Source organism: Coptis chinensis, chromosome 3 (assembly GCF_015680905.1).
Source record: "Coptis chinensis isolate HL-2020 chromosome 3, ASM1568090v1, whole genome shotgun sequence".
Lineage (NCBI taxonomy): Eukaryota > Viridiplantae > Streptophyta > Magnoliopsida > Ranunculales > Ranunculaceae > Coptis > Coptis chinensis.
The window spans coordinates 2747888-2765331 of record NC_141458.1 but is presented as its reverse complement, the minus strand read 5'-3'; the positions used below and the strand labels follow the sequence as shown (position 1 = coordinate 2765331).

General features: G+C 34.8%; 2 protein-coding genes across 24 annotated transcripts; both read right to left on the bottom strand.

The window, feature by feature from the left end:
- Positions 1-76: 76 nt before the first annotated feature.
- LOC147507246 (uncharacterized) lies at positions 77-12686 on the bottom strand. 23 transcript variants are annotated; one of them, XM_086599948.1, is made up of 19 exons: positions 12382-12670; positions 7970-8117; positions 7713-7888; positions 7567-7631; positions 7388-7489; positions 7121-7276; positions 6161-6280; positions 5179-5305; positions 4394-5101; positions 4262-4291; positions 4050-4179; positions 3806-3960; positions 3491-3709; positions 2504-2647; positions 1845-1879; positions 1347-1411; positions 968-1194; positions 507-643; positions 77-338 (listed from the first exon to the last, which is right to left on the bottom strand). In XM_086599948.1, the coding sequence occupies exons 2-9, from the start codon at positions 8059-8061 to the stop codon at positions 4992-4994; spliced, it is 948 nt and encodes a 315-aa protein (XP_086456074.1). In that variant the 5' UTR covers positions 8062-8117; positions 12382-12670; the 3' UTR covers positions 77-338; positions 507-643; positions 968-1194; positions 1347-1411; positions 1845-1879; positions 2504-2647; positions 3491-3709; positions 3806-3960; positions 4050-4179; positions 4262-4291; positions 4394-4991. The 23 variants fall into 23 exon arrangements, with proteins under 23 accessions (XP_086456074.1, XP_086456081.1, XP_086456086.1 ...); XM_086599955.1 differs by having other exon boundaries at positions 2504-2640; XM_086599962.1 differs by lacking the exons at positions 77-338; positions 507-643 and adding an exon at positions 11140-11225 and having other exon boundaries at positions 857-1194; positions 12382-12483; positions 12583-12686.
- On the bottom strand, positions 976-4267 carry LOC147507247 (caffeoylshikimate esterase-like). Its single transcript, XM_086600788.1, has 6 exons — positions 4262-4267; positions 4050-4179; positions 3806-3877; positions 3597-3700; positions 2504-2647; positions 976-1194 (listed from the first exon to the last, which is right to left on the bottom strand). The coding sequence occupies exons 1-6, from the start codon at positions 4265-4267 to the stop codon at positions 976-978; spliced, it is 675 nt and encodes a 224-aa protein (XP_086456914.1).
- Positions 12687-17444: the final 4758 nt, after the last annotated feature.

Here is a 17444-nt window from a genome sequence, read left to right as displayed (position 1 = left end):
CTGCGTGTGGTCTATAAATAGCATAACGTAACTCCGATTCTCGAAGATGAATACCTTACTTTATGCATTCAGAAGGTTGCTTCAAAATTCTGCTTCCTCGGATAACGCATATTAGAAAAGGGAAGTAGAGGTACAAACTACGAAGTACAAACTAAAAGTAATGATTTCTCAATCTTCATGGATGATGAAACGAAAAGCAAAGCATTTGCTATTTGTTTTTCATTGATCACAGTTACACTAGTTGCTTTTTCATTAATTGCATTGCTCAAATATTTACTTGCAAGGAGAGTTGGACCTTGGAAGTCACTTTTGTAATCAACAGGAACTTAAACCATCGTCTGCATCAGCAGAACAGAGAGAAAGAATTAAAGCAGCAAAAATGAGTACAAAGTAATTCCAGGCATTACTGCTCTCTATGGTTTTACTTTCATTTGTATGCGAGAAGCAACCTTACCATAAATTACTGCATGCAGAGGGAGGTGCCTCAAATCATATCACATACTTACATGGCATCGGGTTAAAATGACGCCGGAGTCCCCCCTCCATTATTTGCAAGCATGCTACCAGGGGGGCTGCACATTATCTCCAGAGCCCACTACCCGCCCTTAAGAATGGCTATGTAAACTTACGCAGCTGGCCAGCTCTAAAAGTTGAAAGAAAAAAAAATTTGTTCCTTGCTTTTCTAATAGAAATTAAACATGAAGCAATCTGTTTTTCTGGGTCAACTGACTAGATAGCCAAACCAGAGACAAACGTGTAACAGTGTAAGAGAGAGGATATTATATAGGAATGGAAACGAATAGAAAAAAGAAAATCACATAAAAGAAAACTTGAATATGAAACCAGACTAGGTAAAGACTCCAGAAAACTATTGATATTTTAATTGATGCCTATAGATGAGACAAGCAAAAAGCACAGGACCAGTTCATATTTACAACAACACAATAGACATAGGTTATAGGATCACCTCTATTTCTACTGAACAGTGCATCGAGAATCAAGCCATGAGACAATATCATCTAGGACCGTATATATCCTTTCATCAGGCTCCCCTTCAAGAATACAGTGACACCCTTCTGGATAGATTTTTAATGTCTTGTCCGTACTACAAGCCTTCTCGTAAAGGAACTTGCTCACCAAGGAATCAGTCACCTTGTCTGCAGCCCCATGGAGAACTAGCAATGGAGATGAAACCTGGAAAGCATGTATGAATTGAAGTCATAAAACGGTGGTACAAAAATAGCCACTTTTCTGATGAAATAGGAAAGCCACTTGGTGACCATTGATATAAAATCGAATGTACATATGAAAGGATCTACTGTAGCTACATTATGAACGGAGACTACCTTGTGCACCTGTGACTCAATCTCTTTAGTAGCCTTCAGAAGTTCCATTGCAGTCTTTAATCGCACTAGTTTTGAGCACGTGGGCTACGCCACGTGTCTGTGATACAATTCATTTGTTTTACTCATTTTTTCCCAAAAATTTTAAGACTTTTTTGCCCCTAAAATATACCAATTATTAGCTTGATATCTAAATATTTATGTTGTAATTTAAGATGGCAAATAGGGACATAATAGTCTAAAGGGATTATCTTGATTGAGACAACTCAATTAATACATTTGCCCACGCCAATCATCTCGTCAGTCTTCATATTTACTTTTTAGCCCTTGCAATCTATTTAATATTACAATAATATTTAACGGTCTCTATTGTAATTTTAGATGGAAACTGGGACAAAACTGTCCGAAATAATATAAATGAAATTGTCTCTTTGTGCGAACGGATTTGCCACAGCTCTCCAGCTCACTCACCTACGCCTCATTACAACGTAGAATAGTCGCATTTGATCAGAGTATGATATTACATTGTAGGCAGCCTGAGCACAATATTATTATACTATTAACAATATTAACAAAGAATCATTTCATAAGAAAACAAAACTGAAATAAGGAAAAAACGAATAAGAGAGGAATGATTTAGACTCTAGAGTGGACAGTGGTGAGTCTTATACGTGATAATTTTGAAGTGGACAACTAGTCAAATTTATATATATATATATATATATATAGGATCTGGCAGTAAAATTTGTCTTTCCACTAACATGATGTATGCCTTGTTGCTGTTACATGGATGTAAGATCATTTTCAGAAGAGTGAAAATAATTTGGAATCACAACTTTTAACATAAGAACAACCAATTATGGTTTGGTTTTATGATTTTAAAAAATCACAAAGAACAGCAATCTGATTCAGATGTCTTTAGTCAACCAAACAAGAAAGAATGCTCAGGTTTGTTGGATAGCACATGATAAAACCATACCATGAAAGACAATGACTTACAAGAAATAAGAAGTGTCACTAAGTGCAAACAAGAGTCAAAGCAGAAAAATATAGGCCTAAAGAAAACTATGAGATTTGTATACAAAATATGAAGATTTTTCAAACAAGGCAATGGGATTTTTTATTTTTCCTACTACTATCAGCAACAAAGATATACCAACCATTTTCTTTTTCCTGGTTTCGGTTTCTCTGAAAGCGAGTTCCCCTAAATCTGTATCTGGGACAAGCTTTGCTTCTGGTAGAAAACTTGACATTACTGACAAAACCAGCAAAATGGCTGGTGCAGGTTTCACGTCCTCTGAAATCTTAACCAGAACACAATGTCAGTGAAGTTCCATTAAAGGACTCAGTAATAGGATAATTAAATAAAAAAGTTGTGCATTCTGCTGCTTGAACTAGTAGGATGGAGTTACTTAGATGATATGAACCAACTTCTTAAAGGGGAGTTCAGGAAAACCAAACTGTACGAGCTGAATATATTATTTAATAGAAATTTTTTAAATGGTGGCAGGGTATTTTTAATCCAGTTTTTTTTCTTGTTTCGAGAGTATTACGTTAATGAAAATAGCCATAGAACTTGTTCTTTTGTACATTAACCATTCAAGGTAGGAACAACAAACTTGAACAACAGGGGATTTAAAAAGTCTCTCTATAGCCAATCTCAGTGGTTCCAAAGCTAAACAGCAAAATCATCTTCATCCACCTACGATACTCCATATCATAGAGAGGACCTAAACCTTATCTAATTATCTGATTACGTGACAATACTTGGGAAAAAAAAAGAGGACAAATCATTGATAATGGGGAAGTAGTTAATAAAGTTCTTTGAACGATTACTGGCCAATTCATAAAGCAGCTAATGAAGAGTATGCAGCAGTTAAAAGTTATATTATCGGGAAAAAAAAACAGTTAAAAGCTAAAGAATGAACTGAACCCAAATACTGCATGTAAACTTTTATGCTTCGTATAATGAAAATTACAAGTTTTTACTTGATTAGATTAGCAGAAAAGGAAACTAATGACACTACATTGAGGATTCCATGTTGTTCAAATTTTTACTTTTTACAAAGGTCTATACATAGTTTTGCAAGTTTCTATTTGTTATGTGAAGAGCAATCATAACAAATAAAAAGGAAGTACCACTAGACCTTAATTCAGAGTAATTTCATCTGAATGTGAGGAAGATTTCGAGAAGAGTTTATGACCGTCAAAATGCTAGTAACAGATTGGTGGGCTTGGGGCTATTAGAACTACACCATCCCATTCACTAGGGCATTTTAGATGAGCCTTTAGCGCAACAGCTCCTCCCATTGATTGTCCTAATAAAAACCGAGGTAATTTGCTTGCTTCTGATTTTCCTGCAAAAACTGACCATACAAAAATGCAAGATAAATATTGATCAACTATGACATAATCCAACACTCCCTATTAAGGCTCAACAATGATCATGACCAATGACATACCTTTTATGTTCCTATAACACTCGATTACATTATCGACTAATTCATCAAAGCTTGGTGTGTAACCATGTAACCCTACAGATAGACCAAAACCCAGATGATCAATAGCGTAAATTGAATATCCAGACACAGCAATTATCTTGGCAATCCCTGAAGCTCTAATGCCCACATATCATATATAAATTCTCCATTACAAGCTTTATCAATTAAAAGTACACTTACAGAAAAACAATAAAAATTTACACACCTTCAAAGAAAAATGTGCATGTATCACCATACCCATGGCAGAAACAAACAACACCCTTAATTCTAACACCCTTTTTAGGCAACCAGCTTTTACAGAAAATCTCCAAACCTTTCGAGTTTCTTTCATACCACTAAAAAAATCACAAAACTTACCTTCTGAGTACATTAAAGTTAAAAAGTAAAAACACCGAACTCTTTAACTTAGTTTCTTACCTCCATTGTTCTGATCCCCAAAGGAGCTAACTACAAGACAAAATTAGAATATAAGAAAGTGGGGAAAAAAAATTATGGTAGAGAATGGTAGAGAAGGAGAGGCATGAGAGAGACACAGAGAGATGAACATACCTGAGAGGAGAAGAGAAGGAGAGAGACCGTTGGAGACCGCAAGCGACTCCATTGTTGTTCTTCACAAAGGGAGTGTGTTTTTTCTTTTTTGGTTTGTGGCAAATCCACGGCAAATTTGTGTGCTAATTTGTTGGGGAAAAATTTACTCACCTCCCCCAGAGTAAAATTTGCAATCAAAATCATGGCAAATCATAACTTGTGGCAAATCCAAAAAATATTTGCCATGGTAAAAAAACACATCAAACACTGGCAAACAAATGAATAGTGTCATTTATTTGCATTTGCCATGGCAAATAGGCCTATCAAACACAGCCTTAAACTCTTTAACAATCAATTATAATAGAGTACAGTAAAATCTTGTGATTCCAACTCACCTGAATGGCTGAATGCAGCCTACTAACTAGCACATATCCAACCATTCACTTTCAGCTTTGTTTTTTTCTTAAATATATAACTGCTAATATCAACATTCATTGTATAACACTATAACTGAAGCAACTCCCTTGGGCCCTGGGGGACTTGCCCCTTAAAACCTCCCCTGACCATCCCCAAATCTCTATGGTAACTGAGATTCCACCCTAACAATATCGGTCAACCACTACACAAAGCTACTTATAGTCCTGACCGAGTCCGTTTCAGAAAGAAGTTCGTCCTTGATAAATGGAACGGTCTTCCACACTTTCAATAGCGGTGGATCGTTCTCTACACCTGTAGATAACAATTCACTGTCAATATATATGTCCTTAGGCTCTAAGATTGCAATTGAATGAAGATAAATGTCACACCTTTAATTCTTTTGTTCTCTACACAAATGGCAACATAATGAGAACTGGCCAGTTCAAGGAGAGCGAATCTCCAGTTTGTTGTGACGTTTTTGGGTTCGGCAAGAGTTTCCACGATTATTTCAGATTCCTGATATTGAAATACGTCAGGACTAAAAAGAGAATTGGACAAGAGATCCAACAAAATTGCAATATAAATAATAGAACATATGCTGCCTCCCAATCCCATAGCTATCCAACAATCTTTCATTGACATACTAATCTTCACAGAATAACTTCATCCAACACAAACATTCATAGTTATTATCTAATTGTGGCTTATATTACTCATCATGGTGAAGTGTTTATCACTATATACAATCCTGAAAACTCGATTCCCAAACATATCTTTCTCTATGCTTAGATTTATTCACGACAGTCAGCCACTACTCTTCAAGATCAGAAGTTGGCCCACATTACAAACTGCCTCCTGATGGGTGGTAAAATAAAAATCAATCATGACAAACTATTCTGGATAAATTTAGGGATATATCAAAGTGGAGTTATAAAATATAGAAGTGTGGTCATCATGTCTAGGATCCACGTCTCATTTTGGAATTGCATCTCGTGGAAGTGACATTAGCCATAAATAGTAAAGCCAACATGCTTACTTGCATTGGAGACTGGGTGCTTCAGAATATATTGCAAGAACACTTCTGAATATCCTTGGGAAACCTAAATTATTCAAGTAATACGGAAGGTTGAAAATACAGAAGACCATATACACTTTGCATGGAAGATATACAGCTGAAGAAGCCATCCCCAACTACAATAAGCTCTTGCCTTCTTAAGCAAATATGTAATTCCTTTAACTAATCCCAGCACAGACATATCAAGTAAGTCCATGACAAACTCTAATTGAAAAGCCAAAGAGTGTCAGTCTCTGCCAGACAGCATGTCTTTATTTAACAAATTTTTATATCGGGGGTGGAGACTATTGATGTACCTCGGAATTGGAATGTCCACACTTTTGCAAGCTCAATCTACTAGTGCCTCTGAATCGGATAGTGAAAGTGTTGAAAGGTGCTGCTGAAAAACCCTTCCCCAGTGCCTTCACGTATGCTTCCTGTAAACGGCATCTCTAAGTTAAGTGATGCAAATCCTATTTGATCATCCAGTATGAAAAACTGTAACTCACTACCCTTCTAGAAAGAGAAGAGTTGGAATTCTAAGAGGACATCTCCCGATGAGATTTAAGGACTGGGCCACATTGCTACATTCGTTGTGTGCGGGTGGTTTATTGGGGGCAACCCCCCCAACCCAAATTTTTAGAAAGTTTCTATTATTGTAAACTTTTATATTCATATATATATATATATATATACTGAACTGATACAAGGCCGTAACTAATAAGAACGTTTCCTCTTTTTTCTCTTTTCTGTCCAAAACTTCTCCATTAACAACAATACAATTTCACTAGAACTTGATCAAAAGAGTATACTTTGGCATATTTTTCCACATCCTGTAAGTTCTAACTTTCTTTATCTCAATTACCCAAAGTTTGAAGCATTGCATGTGTACTTATAGACAAAAAAACTATAAACTCCTCTCTATTTGAACTCAACAGCAAAACTGCTGTTTGAAGAAATCAAAAACCATTTTGTAGAATGTGGCATTCCACTATAGTACTGGTGTTGTTACCAAAATTTAATTGTAGCTTTGTAGGGGTAAACAATATATATTGACAATCACCTTACCGTCATGAAAGAGAAGTTTCAAGGAATTAATGTGGAGTTGTAGACATTATAAAATTAAAGTCCGGAGATGGACAAAGAAGAACGTTAATTCACTGATTAAGTAAGGAACATGTAAAAAAGATAAACATAAGTTCACAGAACTTATGGCTGTTATGATTACATTGGTTTTTCCCTATTATCAAGTATCAAATCAACTTTAAAATCCTTACCTTTAGTGTCCATAACTTAATAAACTCCTGTCTTTGAATCTCTGGGTTCGAAATTGTGTTCAAATAGTCAACTTCATCCAGTGTAAAAAACCGTCGCGCCAAAGATGAGAGGTTGTTCCTTGTCTTCCTCTGCTTCTCTTCCACATCAATTCCTATCTGTAATTTAAAACTTTGATAACTTTTGTTTCCAAATTGCAGTTGTTATTAACCAAATTTCAGCAGGCTAGCATATATAGCTAAAACATGCTTTGTGAATGAAAGTATTACCGGCATATCTACCGTCACTCCGCAAGCTATCAAAGATGATGTATGTGATAGGTTGAAATGCAAGGGCGGTGGTTTCCAATTTTTATCACATTGCCAATCTACCTGCACATTTCAGAGTGTGCATGTAAATGCAATAAATTTGATAAGCAACTAAGTAAAAACCAAGATAGTGTGCTGACCTCTGGCTTCCCAAAATTGTTCTTCCTGAACTTGAACAGTGATGGGCTTACTACGGAGTTTGTATCTGATCCAACGCCAAACAAGATAGGCTATCAAACTTATGCGCACCTAATATATGCAAAGGAAAAATATAATATGTACATACATCTTGCAAGAGTAGTGCGCACAAGTGTTCGCGCTAGAATGGCACTTCTTTGAAGCTTATCTCCTGGCAAACGAATAACGTTTTCTTTTTCACTAGGAGATAGCACATTTAAATATTGATCAATGAGTGATGCATCTTTCAGTTCATCAGGTGTAATATACCACATATGTGTTTCTCTGCCATAAAAAAACTATGAATAATGATAAAGTAAATATTGAAGCTGTATAAGTAAGAATAAATAATAACAAGAAACGTACCGTTTAGATGGAAGGGGTATGGTGGTCAAATAGGATGATGAACAAAACGACTTGACTGTTGTGTGCATCGAAAACCCTCTTTTGCAAAACATGTGGGCAGTGGAAGAGTTGGTAAATAAGATTGGTTTTTGGATTTTGATAGTGGAACCTGTACAGTTTAAGCGCCAATTAAACGGTGATTAATTGGCGAGATTCTTGTTTGCGACTCAAAAAGATTACTACTTACTAGCTTTGATAAATATATAGAGAAAGAAATTGGGTGAAACCAGATTGTGGAGTTTCAACTATTCAAGACCGATGGATTGTGAATTCTAAAAAATGTGTGAATGTGTTGTAATGTTGTACATAATAACTCTTTCTCTTTCTCTCATGTGTGTATGTTAATTTTCATCCTCTCGTTCTTTTATGTTAAGGTTAGGATTCAAGTATATACAATGATTTCAATTTTATTTTTTTGTTTATTTAAATTGAATACAGTGCAAGATTGTTAAGTATTTCGTTATGTTTTTATTTATTCCGAAAAAGAAATGAAAAATAGATCGTAAAATATATTGGATTAGAATTCAAAATGAAAAATATACATAATAGATCGTAAAATTCACTTACAAAGAAATGAAAAATATATTGAATTCATCTACGTGTGATCTTGCATTAGAATTAATGCAAAACACTTGACTGATTGAATGAATGCAAAACACTTGATTGAATGCATCTACGTGTAATCTTACATTAGAATGAATGCAAAACACTTGATAGAATGCATCTACGTGTGAGCTTGCATTAGAATAAATACAAAACACTTGATTGAAAGCATCTACATGTGAGCTTGCATTAAAATGAAAGTAAAACACTTGATTGAAAGCATTTGATTGGATCATTCAATCAAGTGGTAAAGTGATTAGAATGAATGCAACCCGCTTGATTGATTGAATGAAGTGTTTTGCAAAACATATCCCCAAGCTCGCTTGATTGATTGAATTAGAATGCATCTACACTTGACGCATTTAATCAAGTGTTTTGCATACATTCAATCAAGTGTTTAGAATGCAAGCTTACTTATAGATGCGTTCATTCAATCAATCAAGTGTTTTGCATTTCATTCTAATGTAAGATCAATCAATCAGTACATGCATTGGATGAATAAGTGCACATTAGAATAAATGCAAAACACGTTTTAAACACTTCTAATTCGTTTTGCATTCAATCAAGTATTTTGCATTGATTGAATGAAATCAATTAAGTGTTTTGCATTTATTCTAATGCAAACTCACACGTAGATGCATTCCATCAAGTGTCTTGCATTCATTCCAATACAAGCTCTTGTAGATACGTTCATTCAATTAATCAAGTGTTTTGCATTTCATTCTAATGCAAGCTCACACGTATATGCATTCAATCAAGTGTTTTCCATTCATTCAATCAATCAATCAATCAAGCTCACACGTATATACTTGAACCCTAACCCTAACATAAAAGAATGAGAGGATTAAAATTAACATACACACACATGAAAGAGAGAGAAAGAGTTATTATGTACAACATTACAGCACATTCACATTGTTTTTTAGAATTCACAACCCATCGGTATTGAACAATTGAAACTACACAATCTGGTTTCGCTCAATCTCCTTCTCTCTATATACTTACCAAAGCCAATAAGTAGTAATCTTTTTGAGTCGCAAAAAAAAATTTCGCCGATTAATCACCGATTAATTGGTGCTTAAACTACACCAGTGCCACTATCAAAATCCAAAAACCACTCTCATTTACCAACTCTTCCATTGCCCACATGCTTTGCAAATGAAGGTTCTCGATGCCCACAATAATCAAGTCGTTTTGTTCATCATCCTATTTGATCATCATACCCCTTCCATCTAAACGGTGTGTTTCTTGTTATTATTTATTCTTACTTATACAATTTCAATATTTACTTTATCATTATTCACAGTTTTTTTTATGGCAGGAAAACTCATTTGTGGTATATTACACCTGATGAACTGAAAGATGCATCACTCCTTGACCAATATTTAAATGTCCTATCTCCTTGTGAAAAAGAAAACGTTCTTCTTTTGTCAGGAGATAAGCTTCAAGGAGTGTCATTCTAGCACGTACACTCGTGCGCACTACTCTTGCAAGATGTATTTACATATTATATTTTCCTTTGCTTATTCTAGGGCGCATAAGTTTGATAGCTTATCTTGTTTGGCATTGGATCAGATACAAACTCCGTAGTAAGCCCATCATTATTCAAGTTCAGGAAGAACAATTTTGGAAAGCCAGAGGTCAACATACTACCTTGGTTTTACTTGGTTGCTTATCAAATTTATTGTTTTTATATGCACACTCTAAAATGTGCAGGTAGACTGGCAATGTGATACAAAATGGGAACCACTGCCATTACATTTCAACCTGTCACATACATCATCCTTGATAGCTTGCGGAGTGACAATAGATATACCGGTAATACCTTCATTCACAAAACACGTTTTAGCTATATATGTTTGCCTGCTGAAATTTGGTTGATAACAACTGCAATTTGGAAACAAAAGTTATCAAAGTTTTAAATTACATATATTAATTGATGTGGAAGAGAAGCAGAGGAAAACAAGGAACAACCTCTCATCTTTGGCGCAACGGTACTTTACACTGGATGAAGTTTACTATTTGAACACAATTTCAAACCCAGAGATTCAAAGACATGAGTTTATTAAGTTATGGACACTAAAGGTAAGGATTTTAAAGCTGATTTGATACTTGATAACAGTGAAAAACCAATGTAATCATAACAGTCATAAGTTTTGTGAGCTTATGTTTATCTTTTTTACATGTTCCTTACTTAATCAGTGAATTAACGTTCTTATTTGTCCATCTCCGGACTTTAATTTTATAATGTCCACAACTCCCCATTAATATTCCTTGAAACTTCTCTTCAATGACGGTAAAGTGGTTGTCAATATATATTGTTTACCCCTACAAAACTACAATTAAATTTTGGTCACAACACCAGACTATAGTGGAATGCCACATTCTACAAAATGGTTTTTTATTTTTTCAAACAGCAGTTCTGCTGTTGAGTTCAAATAGAGAGGAGTTTATAGTATTTTTGTTTAGAAGTACACATGCAATGCTTCAAACTTTGGGTAATTGAGATTAAGAAAGTTAGAACTTACAGGATGTGGAAAAGTATGCCCAAGTATACTCTTTTGATCAAGTTCTAGTGAAATTGTATTGTTGTTAATGGAGAGGAAGTTTTGGACTAGAAAATAGAAAAAAGAGAAAACGGTCTTATTAGTTATAAACTAATAATATAAAACTATTATAACAAAATAATAATAATAAATGACACATATATATAATAGTTTTTATAGTGGTAAAATAAATTATTCTAATTAATATTAATTTTCGGATCGGATATTATCCGATATCCAATTCGGATAAATTTTTTAACATCCATCGGATTCGAATTTGGATGTCGGTATAAATTTTCGGATTCGGATACAAACATATCTGAATCCGAACCTATCCGTTTGCACCCCTATTAGTAGGCTGCATTCAGCCATTCAGGTGAGTTGGAATCACAAGATTTTACTGTACTCTATTATAATTGATTGTTAAAGAGTTTAAGGCTGTGTTTGATAGCCCTATTTGCCATGGCAAATGCAAATAAATGACACTATTCATTTGTTTGCCAGTGTTTGATGTGGTTTTTGACCATGACAAATATTTTTTGGATTTGCCACAAGTTATGATTTGACACTAATCATTTCTCACGAACCATCCACTTTAGTCAATTATTCTTCCATGCTAGGGTTCTACTTACAGAAACACATGTATTTTGGTTCCATCCCCTACTGACTTTGAAGTCTTAGATAAACATAATCTACCATGATAGCTAGTAACACAAGTAACTATAAGAACTATTTTGTTGGTTAAGGTTTCACTCAATATCCACCAATTCAGGAGGACTCATATGCTACTACACTTCCAGGTTAGTCCGTTTGTCTGTACTGCAATACATTACAATTACTCACATAGTATTGTCCAGTATATAGTGCCAGAAATAGTAAGCCTCTTATGAATGAATGCTTGAATACATTCATTACAATATTCCATCAAATAACCCATGTCATATAATGAGATAGCTACTGCTAGTTAACTCTCCTTATTCCAATTTAACAACACAAAAACTTCTATAACAGAAAACAGTTTAAGTAGTAACTATCCAGAATTCAAAATACCAATTAACCCATAAAACTAGTCCATTTTATACAATACCCATTACAGTTAACATTAATAAATCATCAAAAGTTCACATCTTTTGCAAAAAAAAATAATAATAAAAAAATACTACATCACAATTATCAACTACAATCAGAAATGGTTTGGAACCAAAATTGGGGGAGAGAATTTACCTGAGAACCAAAATCAGAAATGTTTAAGGAGTTCTAGTGAAACGTTTAGAGAGTGAAATGTTTGGTTGAAGAAGGTGAGAAGATGAGGTTTTAAGGAAAGGGCTGTAAAATAATAGCAAACAAGCTTATTAATCGAATACCCACACCTTATCTAATCATAGTTCCGACCTAAAGATAATAAGCTTATGAGCTTTGTCTTACTTCACCGTCTAGAAAGGAAATAATACTTCCATCCGCAGTCCACTGCGCACCTACCCCAATAGAAGAAGTGTTCTAGAACGGCTTTAGTTAGGGTTGGCAACTCTATCCAGAACAATCCCTCAAACTTGGGCCGGGTGGGTTTAAATTTTCAACCAAGGCCCACGGCATCGATTTAGACCATAGTCTCGACTCTGGGTTCACCACTATCTCTCTACGGTTCACCACTATCTCTCTACGGTCTACAGTCTACACTAATCTTTACACTATTAAAATTGAACCACCTTCTTTCCCAATTATACACGAAACTTCAATTATTGTAACGCCCGTATTTGTAATCCGTATTTATTTATTTATTATTTAATTTATTTATTTAAAATCTGTTGGATTGGATTTTGGATACGTGGGCCTGATTTCTGGGCCCGAGTCTGTGTTGGGCTTAGGTTTCAAACCCAAATATATATTCATATTTTTTTCCAGAGAATAGGGTTTTTAGAAGAAAAAAAATAAAAATAAAAATGGAGACGGAGATAAAAGCTCGATTGCTAGAGAGTTGGAACACGACGATTCGGACGATAAGGATTCGCGGAGCTTTTAATACAGGTGAGTAGTTAGTCTCTTTTTTCACGGAATCCCGAGTTTTACGGGTATACAGACAAAATTTTACTGTCTAAGGTTTCGTTCATTTTTCTGTAGTTATTCTGCTATAATTTCGAGTGTAAGGTTTCGTTCATTTTTCTGTAGTTATTATGCTATAATGTCGAGTCTAAGGCTTCGTTTATTTTTCTGTAGTTATTCTGCTATAATGTCGAAGTGTTAAACAGGTTAAATGTTAGTATAGTGTTTGCTAAATTATTGAACTGTCGAAGCTTCGAGAAGCTGTCAATGGCGGCTAAATCCCCAAAGGAAAGAATCGTTCTGTACGTTCTGGACTGAACTTGCATATAGTTGTGTATATGGTTTTGAAGTTTGGTTATTGTTGTTTGGGTAGGCTGTTGAAGTTCTGTCGAAGCTTCAAGAAATCGTTAATAGTGGCCAACAGGAAATCGCCCAGTTTTATTCAAACTTTGTTGTTGGGGTTTTGGTTGTGTTTTTGAATGGATTGTTGGTGGTGGGGTTATGAGTTATGTAATTATGCAAGGTTTATGGGTGGATTAATTTTTATTACTATTGATATTAGTTGTTAATATAATATTAATTTATTTGGAGTGTTAGCTTTGGTTAGGTATATATATATTATTTTTAATAAAGTGTTAGTATAGAAAAAGGTTTTTTTTTTTTAAAGTAGAAAGAAGGGAGGGCTTATTTGCTTAAGTTGAAACAAAGGGAGGGCTTTATAATAAATATGTTATTTGTTTAAGAGTTTAGTAGATAAACATAAAACCTTTTACAGAAACAGAGTTTTTTTTTTTTTAAAAGAAATTTTCGATATTCAAAGAAAGCTTTATGTTTTCAAACAAAATTTAGAGGGGTTTTGTTTAGAAATGATTGAATTGAGTTCTCTAGGTGATTAGGGTGGTTTTGGTATTGATTTGGGTGACGAATTTACAGCTTTTAAGTGGTAAGTTTGCTGATTTTTCGTCATCTTTGCTTCTTCTTCTTTTCTTATCATCTAGAATCGTATTTTGAGTAGAATTTATGATTTAAACACTACCCTATCATTATGCTATGAGAACCATACAATATTCTTTAGTTGTTAAGTGTTTAGACATGATTTTTCATGGGTTTTTGTTAGGTATTTGAAGAAACACGAATTTGAAGCTGAGTAGTTGTAATTTTCATTGTGTTAGTTGATTATATTGAATGGAGGATATGAACAAAGAACAATAGAGTGTATTTTTAGATTATCGTCGATGAATTTTAAATCATGTAGAGTGTAGTAGTGTTTGGTATTACGGTTAGAAACTAGAGAATTCTTGTAAGTTTATAGTATGACTTAATGATTAATATTAGTTACCAATATTTATTTCAGTGATTTGGAATGGAAGAGAACTAGTGGTTGCGAGTTAACCGAGGCTTGGGTTTCGGTTGCGAGTAGAAGGTAGGTGGATATTACTTCTCTTAGTCATTTATGAAAAATATATATTGTATGATATTTTGATGTGATATGATGCGTGTGATTGTTTGGCTGTGTTATAGAATGATTGGTTATATATGGTATTGATTTTAGAGATGGAAGTTAGTTGATAGTGTAGCTTGCTATGTTTTTGAGTTATCAGTTATGATTACAGGATTGAAGAATGGTAAGTATTGATTAAGGGTGTAAGTAATTTAAAATAGCCGCGGGCTTGTCTTTTAATAGGTCGTGGGCCATTGTCATTTAAATTAGCCGCGGGCTTGTCGTTTTAATAGGTCGCGGGCCATTGTCGTTTAAATTGGTCGCGGACCATTGTAATTTAAATTGGCCGCGGGATTTGTCATTTAAATTAGCCGCGGGCTTGTCGTTTAAATAGGTCGCGGGCCATAGTTTATTATAAATACTTGTATATCGATACTCTGGGATGTTTGGAAGAGGGTTGGTTGCGATTCCTTATATATAATTCTTTGTATTCGTCCGGCAACAAAGAATTATATTGGATGGTTAAGGAATACATCTCTTAGCGGTTATGGGGTTTCTAATAGATGAAAACATTCTTAACGTAATCCGAGAAATCCCACATACTTTTCTGGGCATCCATTTATCTCTGTAGATTAATTAGAATGTGGTTTGATTTGTGGAATGTACTTTCGGGTTGTGGTAGATATTGCTATGAAGGTTAAATTGGTTATTTAAATGTTTAAGCTTATACTAGAATATTATATATATCGTGAAATGTTTTATGATGATTAATAGCAGTTGTATCTTCCCTCTTGGACTTTTGTTCACCCCCTATCTCCCTTTTCGATATAATTGTCGAAGATGTCGATCTGAGTTTAGTGGAGTATGTAGAGCAAAGACGAGGAGTAGAAGCTTTGGAGTGAAGTCATTTATAGTTAACCTTTTATTTCCCTCAGATGTATATGTTGTAGTGTAGTCAATACTTTATCTTTTGGAAGGTGTTGTGTATATGTTTTGATGGGGTTGTATATATTTAGGTTGCGTTGTATATAGATATGTTTTGGTTTTCAAACTATGTAAAGTTATATAACTTGTAAGGGTTGATATATGCATATTAGGTTATTTTGATTTTTTTTTTAGGTTACGACAGGTTTAGTTATATGATATGTTGAATATACAAAGGAAACTCTGCCGGATTTTTTGTAGAAAAAAAAATATATGATGGTTTATTTAAATTTTAATGTTGAAAGTAATCTTATTAACGCCTTGTAATCTTTATTGATTTTGGGGCGTTACAAGTTTTGATTAAGGGGATAAGGGCTGTCGAATGAGGGCTGTGGGGGAGCTTGAACAACCGGCAATGGCGGTCGAGATCTGTTGGAGAGTGATCTCGACAGTTGCCAAAACCGGGGTTGGTGTGAATTAATGATGCGGGTTTTTCTTTAGGAGACCAACCGCTTGGTTGAAAAGGGGTGGTGTGTGGAGAAGTGGTGGCTGGACTTGAGCAGCTGGTGGTAGCTGATGGAGAAGACGACATGTTGGGCTTGGGGCTTGGGCTTAGTTGGTTTTTCCTTTGGGCCAGTTCTATTTTGTTAGTGATGGGCCGATATTAATATTTTAAGTTGGGCCGGTTCTATTTTTGGTTGGGGCCTGCTCTAATTTTGTTTACATGGGTCGGTTTTCTATTATTTTTGGTGGGCTGGTTCATTATTGAGTTGGGCTAAATCTATTGTTGGGTCGGTTTCTGGTTTGGCTTTTATGTTGAATCCGGCTAACATTATTTGAATATTTGGTTGAGTCATAGGCTTCGCTAGTTGGGTCCGAACCATGACCTTAACCATGACTTTAGTCATGAGCCCATGAGCCATGCACCTTAACCTTAGCTATGAACCATGGCTATGACCCTGAACCTGTTGAACATGAAAATGACAGGTTGACTTTGGCATTGACTGTTGACCATTGACCATTTACCGTTGACTGTGGAATGTTGACTTTTTTAAGTTTTTCACATATTTAATTTTATGGACAAATATAATAATAAAAATGTTGTCGAAAATTGTATAACCTTATTTGTCATTATCTAATTAAGATTTGACGTGAGTAGTGTGTAAAGCATATAAATATTGGCACGTAATTAGAAAAGAATTCTTATAAGACTTAGATATATATGTTTTTATAAGAATTAAACTACACATGGACTCAGATTCATGGACTTTAGTTTTGTGCTTTTTGATGGTTGATCAGTTTGACCTGACTTGTGATTTGGACTTGAGTTGTTATTTCTTTTAAAGTCGTTTCATTTTGATATTTGGTTGTCCTTATCTAAGAAAGATTTGACATTGATATTGTGTATATTTTGGCACGTGAAATAATGAAAGGGGTTATGAGATATATTGAGATATTTCTAAATATTGTGGCTTAGTGCAATAAGGTATTTGACCTGCACGTGATATAATGAAATGATTATAAGATATAAATGTATGACACCTGAATAAATTACGTAACGAAAATCCTAGAACCTAGCTACCACAACTCATGTGATTTGGCCCTTGTGATGGGCGTATGTGATATGATTGGCCCTTCTGGCGTTTCAGTGAATCTGAATGGCCCTTCTGGCGTAGCCAAATAGTGGCTTGATTATTCCATTCGCAAAATTATAACGAGACGCGCGATATTTTTATGCCGAATAGTGGCAATACTCATATAATGGCTTTCATGTGAGGGTTACCTGGTATGCGATATCCCGCTTAGAGCAGCTACGCATGGAGTAGTTCATTATGTGAGGGGAGGCATGTCGATGTACATGTTCGGCGTTGGGTAGCGATTG

What these genes read in the sequence shown, in the direction of transcription:
- LOC147507246 (XM_086599962.1), bottom strand. Translation starts at nt 8,061, where the DNA reads ATGTTTTGCAAAAGAGGGTTTTCGATGCACACAACAGTCAAGTCGTTT. An exon ending in GAGTGACGGTAGATATGCCG is followed by an intron (nt 7,277 to 7,387) that starts GTAATACTTTCA and finishes TTTAAATTACAG; the next exon opens with ATAGGAATTGATGTGGAAGA. An exon ending in AGAGAACAAAAGAATTAAAG is followed by an intron (nt 5,102 to 5,178) that starts GTGTGACATTTA and finishes TGTTATCTACAG; the next exon opens with GTGTAGAGAACGATCCACCG.
- LOC147507247 (XM_086600788.1), bottom strand. An exon ending in ATGCACATTTTTCTTTGAAG is followed by an intron (nt 3,878 to 4,049) that starts GTGTGTAAATTT and finishes GTCTATCTGTAG; the next exon opens with GGTTACATGGTTACACACCA. An exon ending in AAACCAGGAAAAAGAAAATG is followed by an intron (nt 1,195 to 2,503) that starts GTTGGTATATCT and finishes CATGCTTTCCAG; the next exon opens with GTTTCATCTCCATTGCTAGT.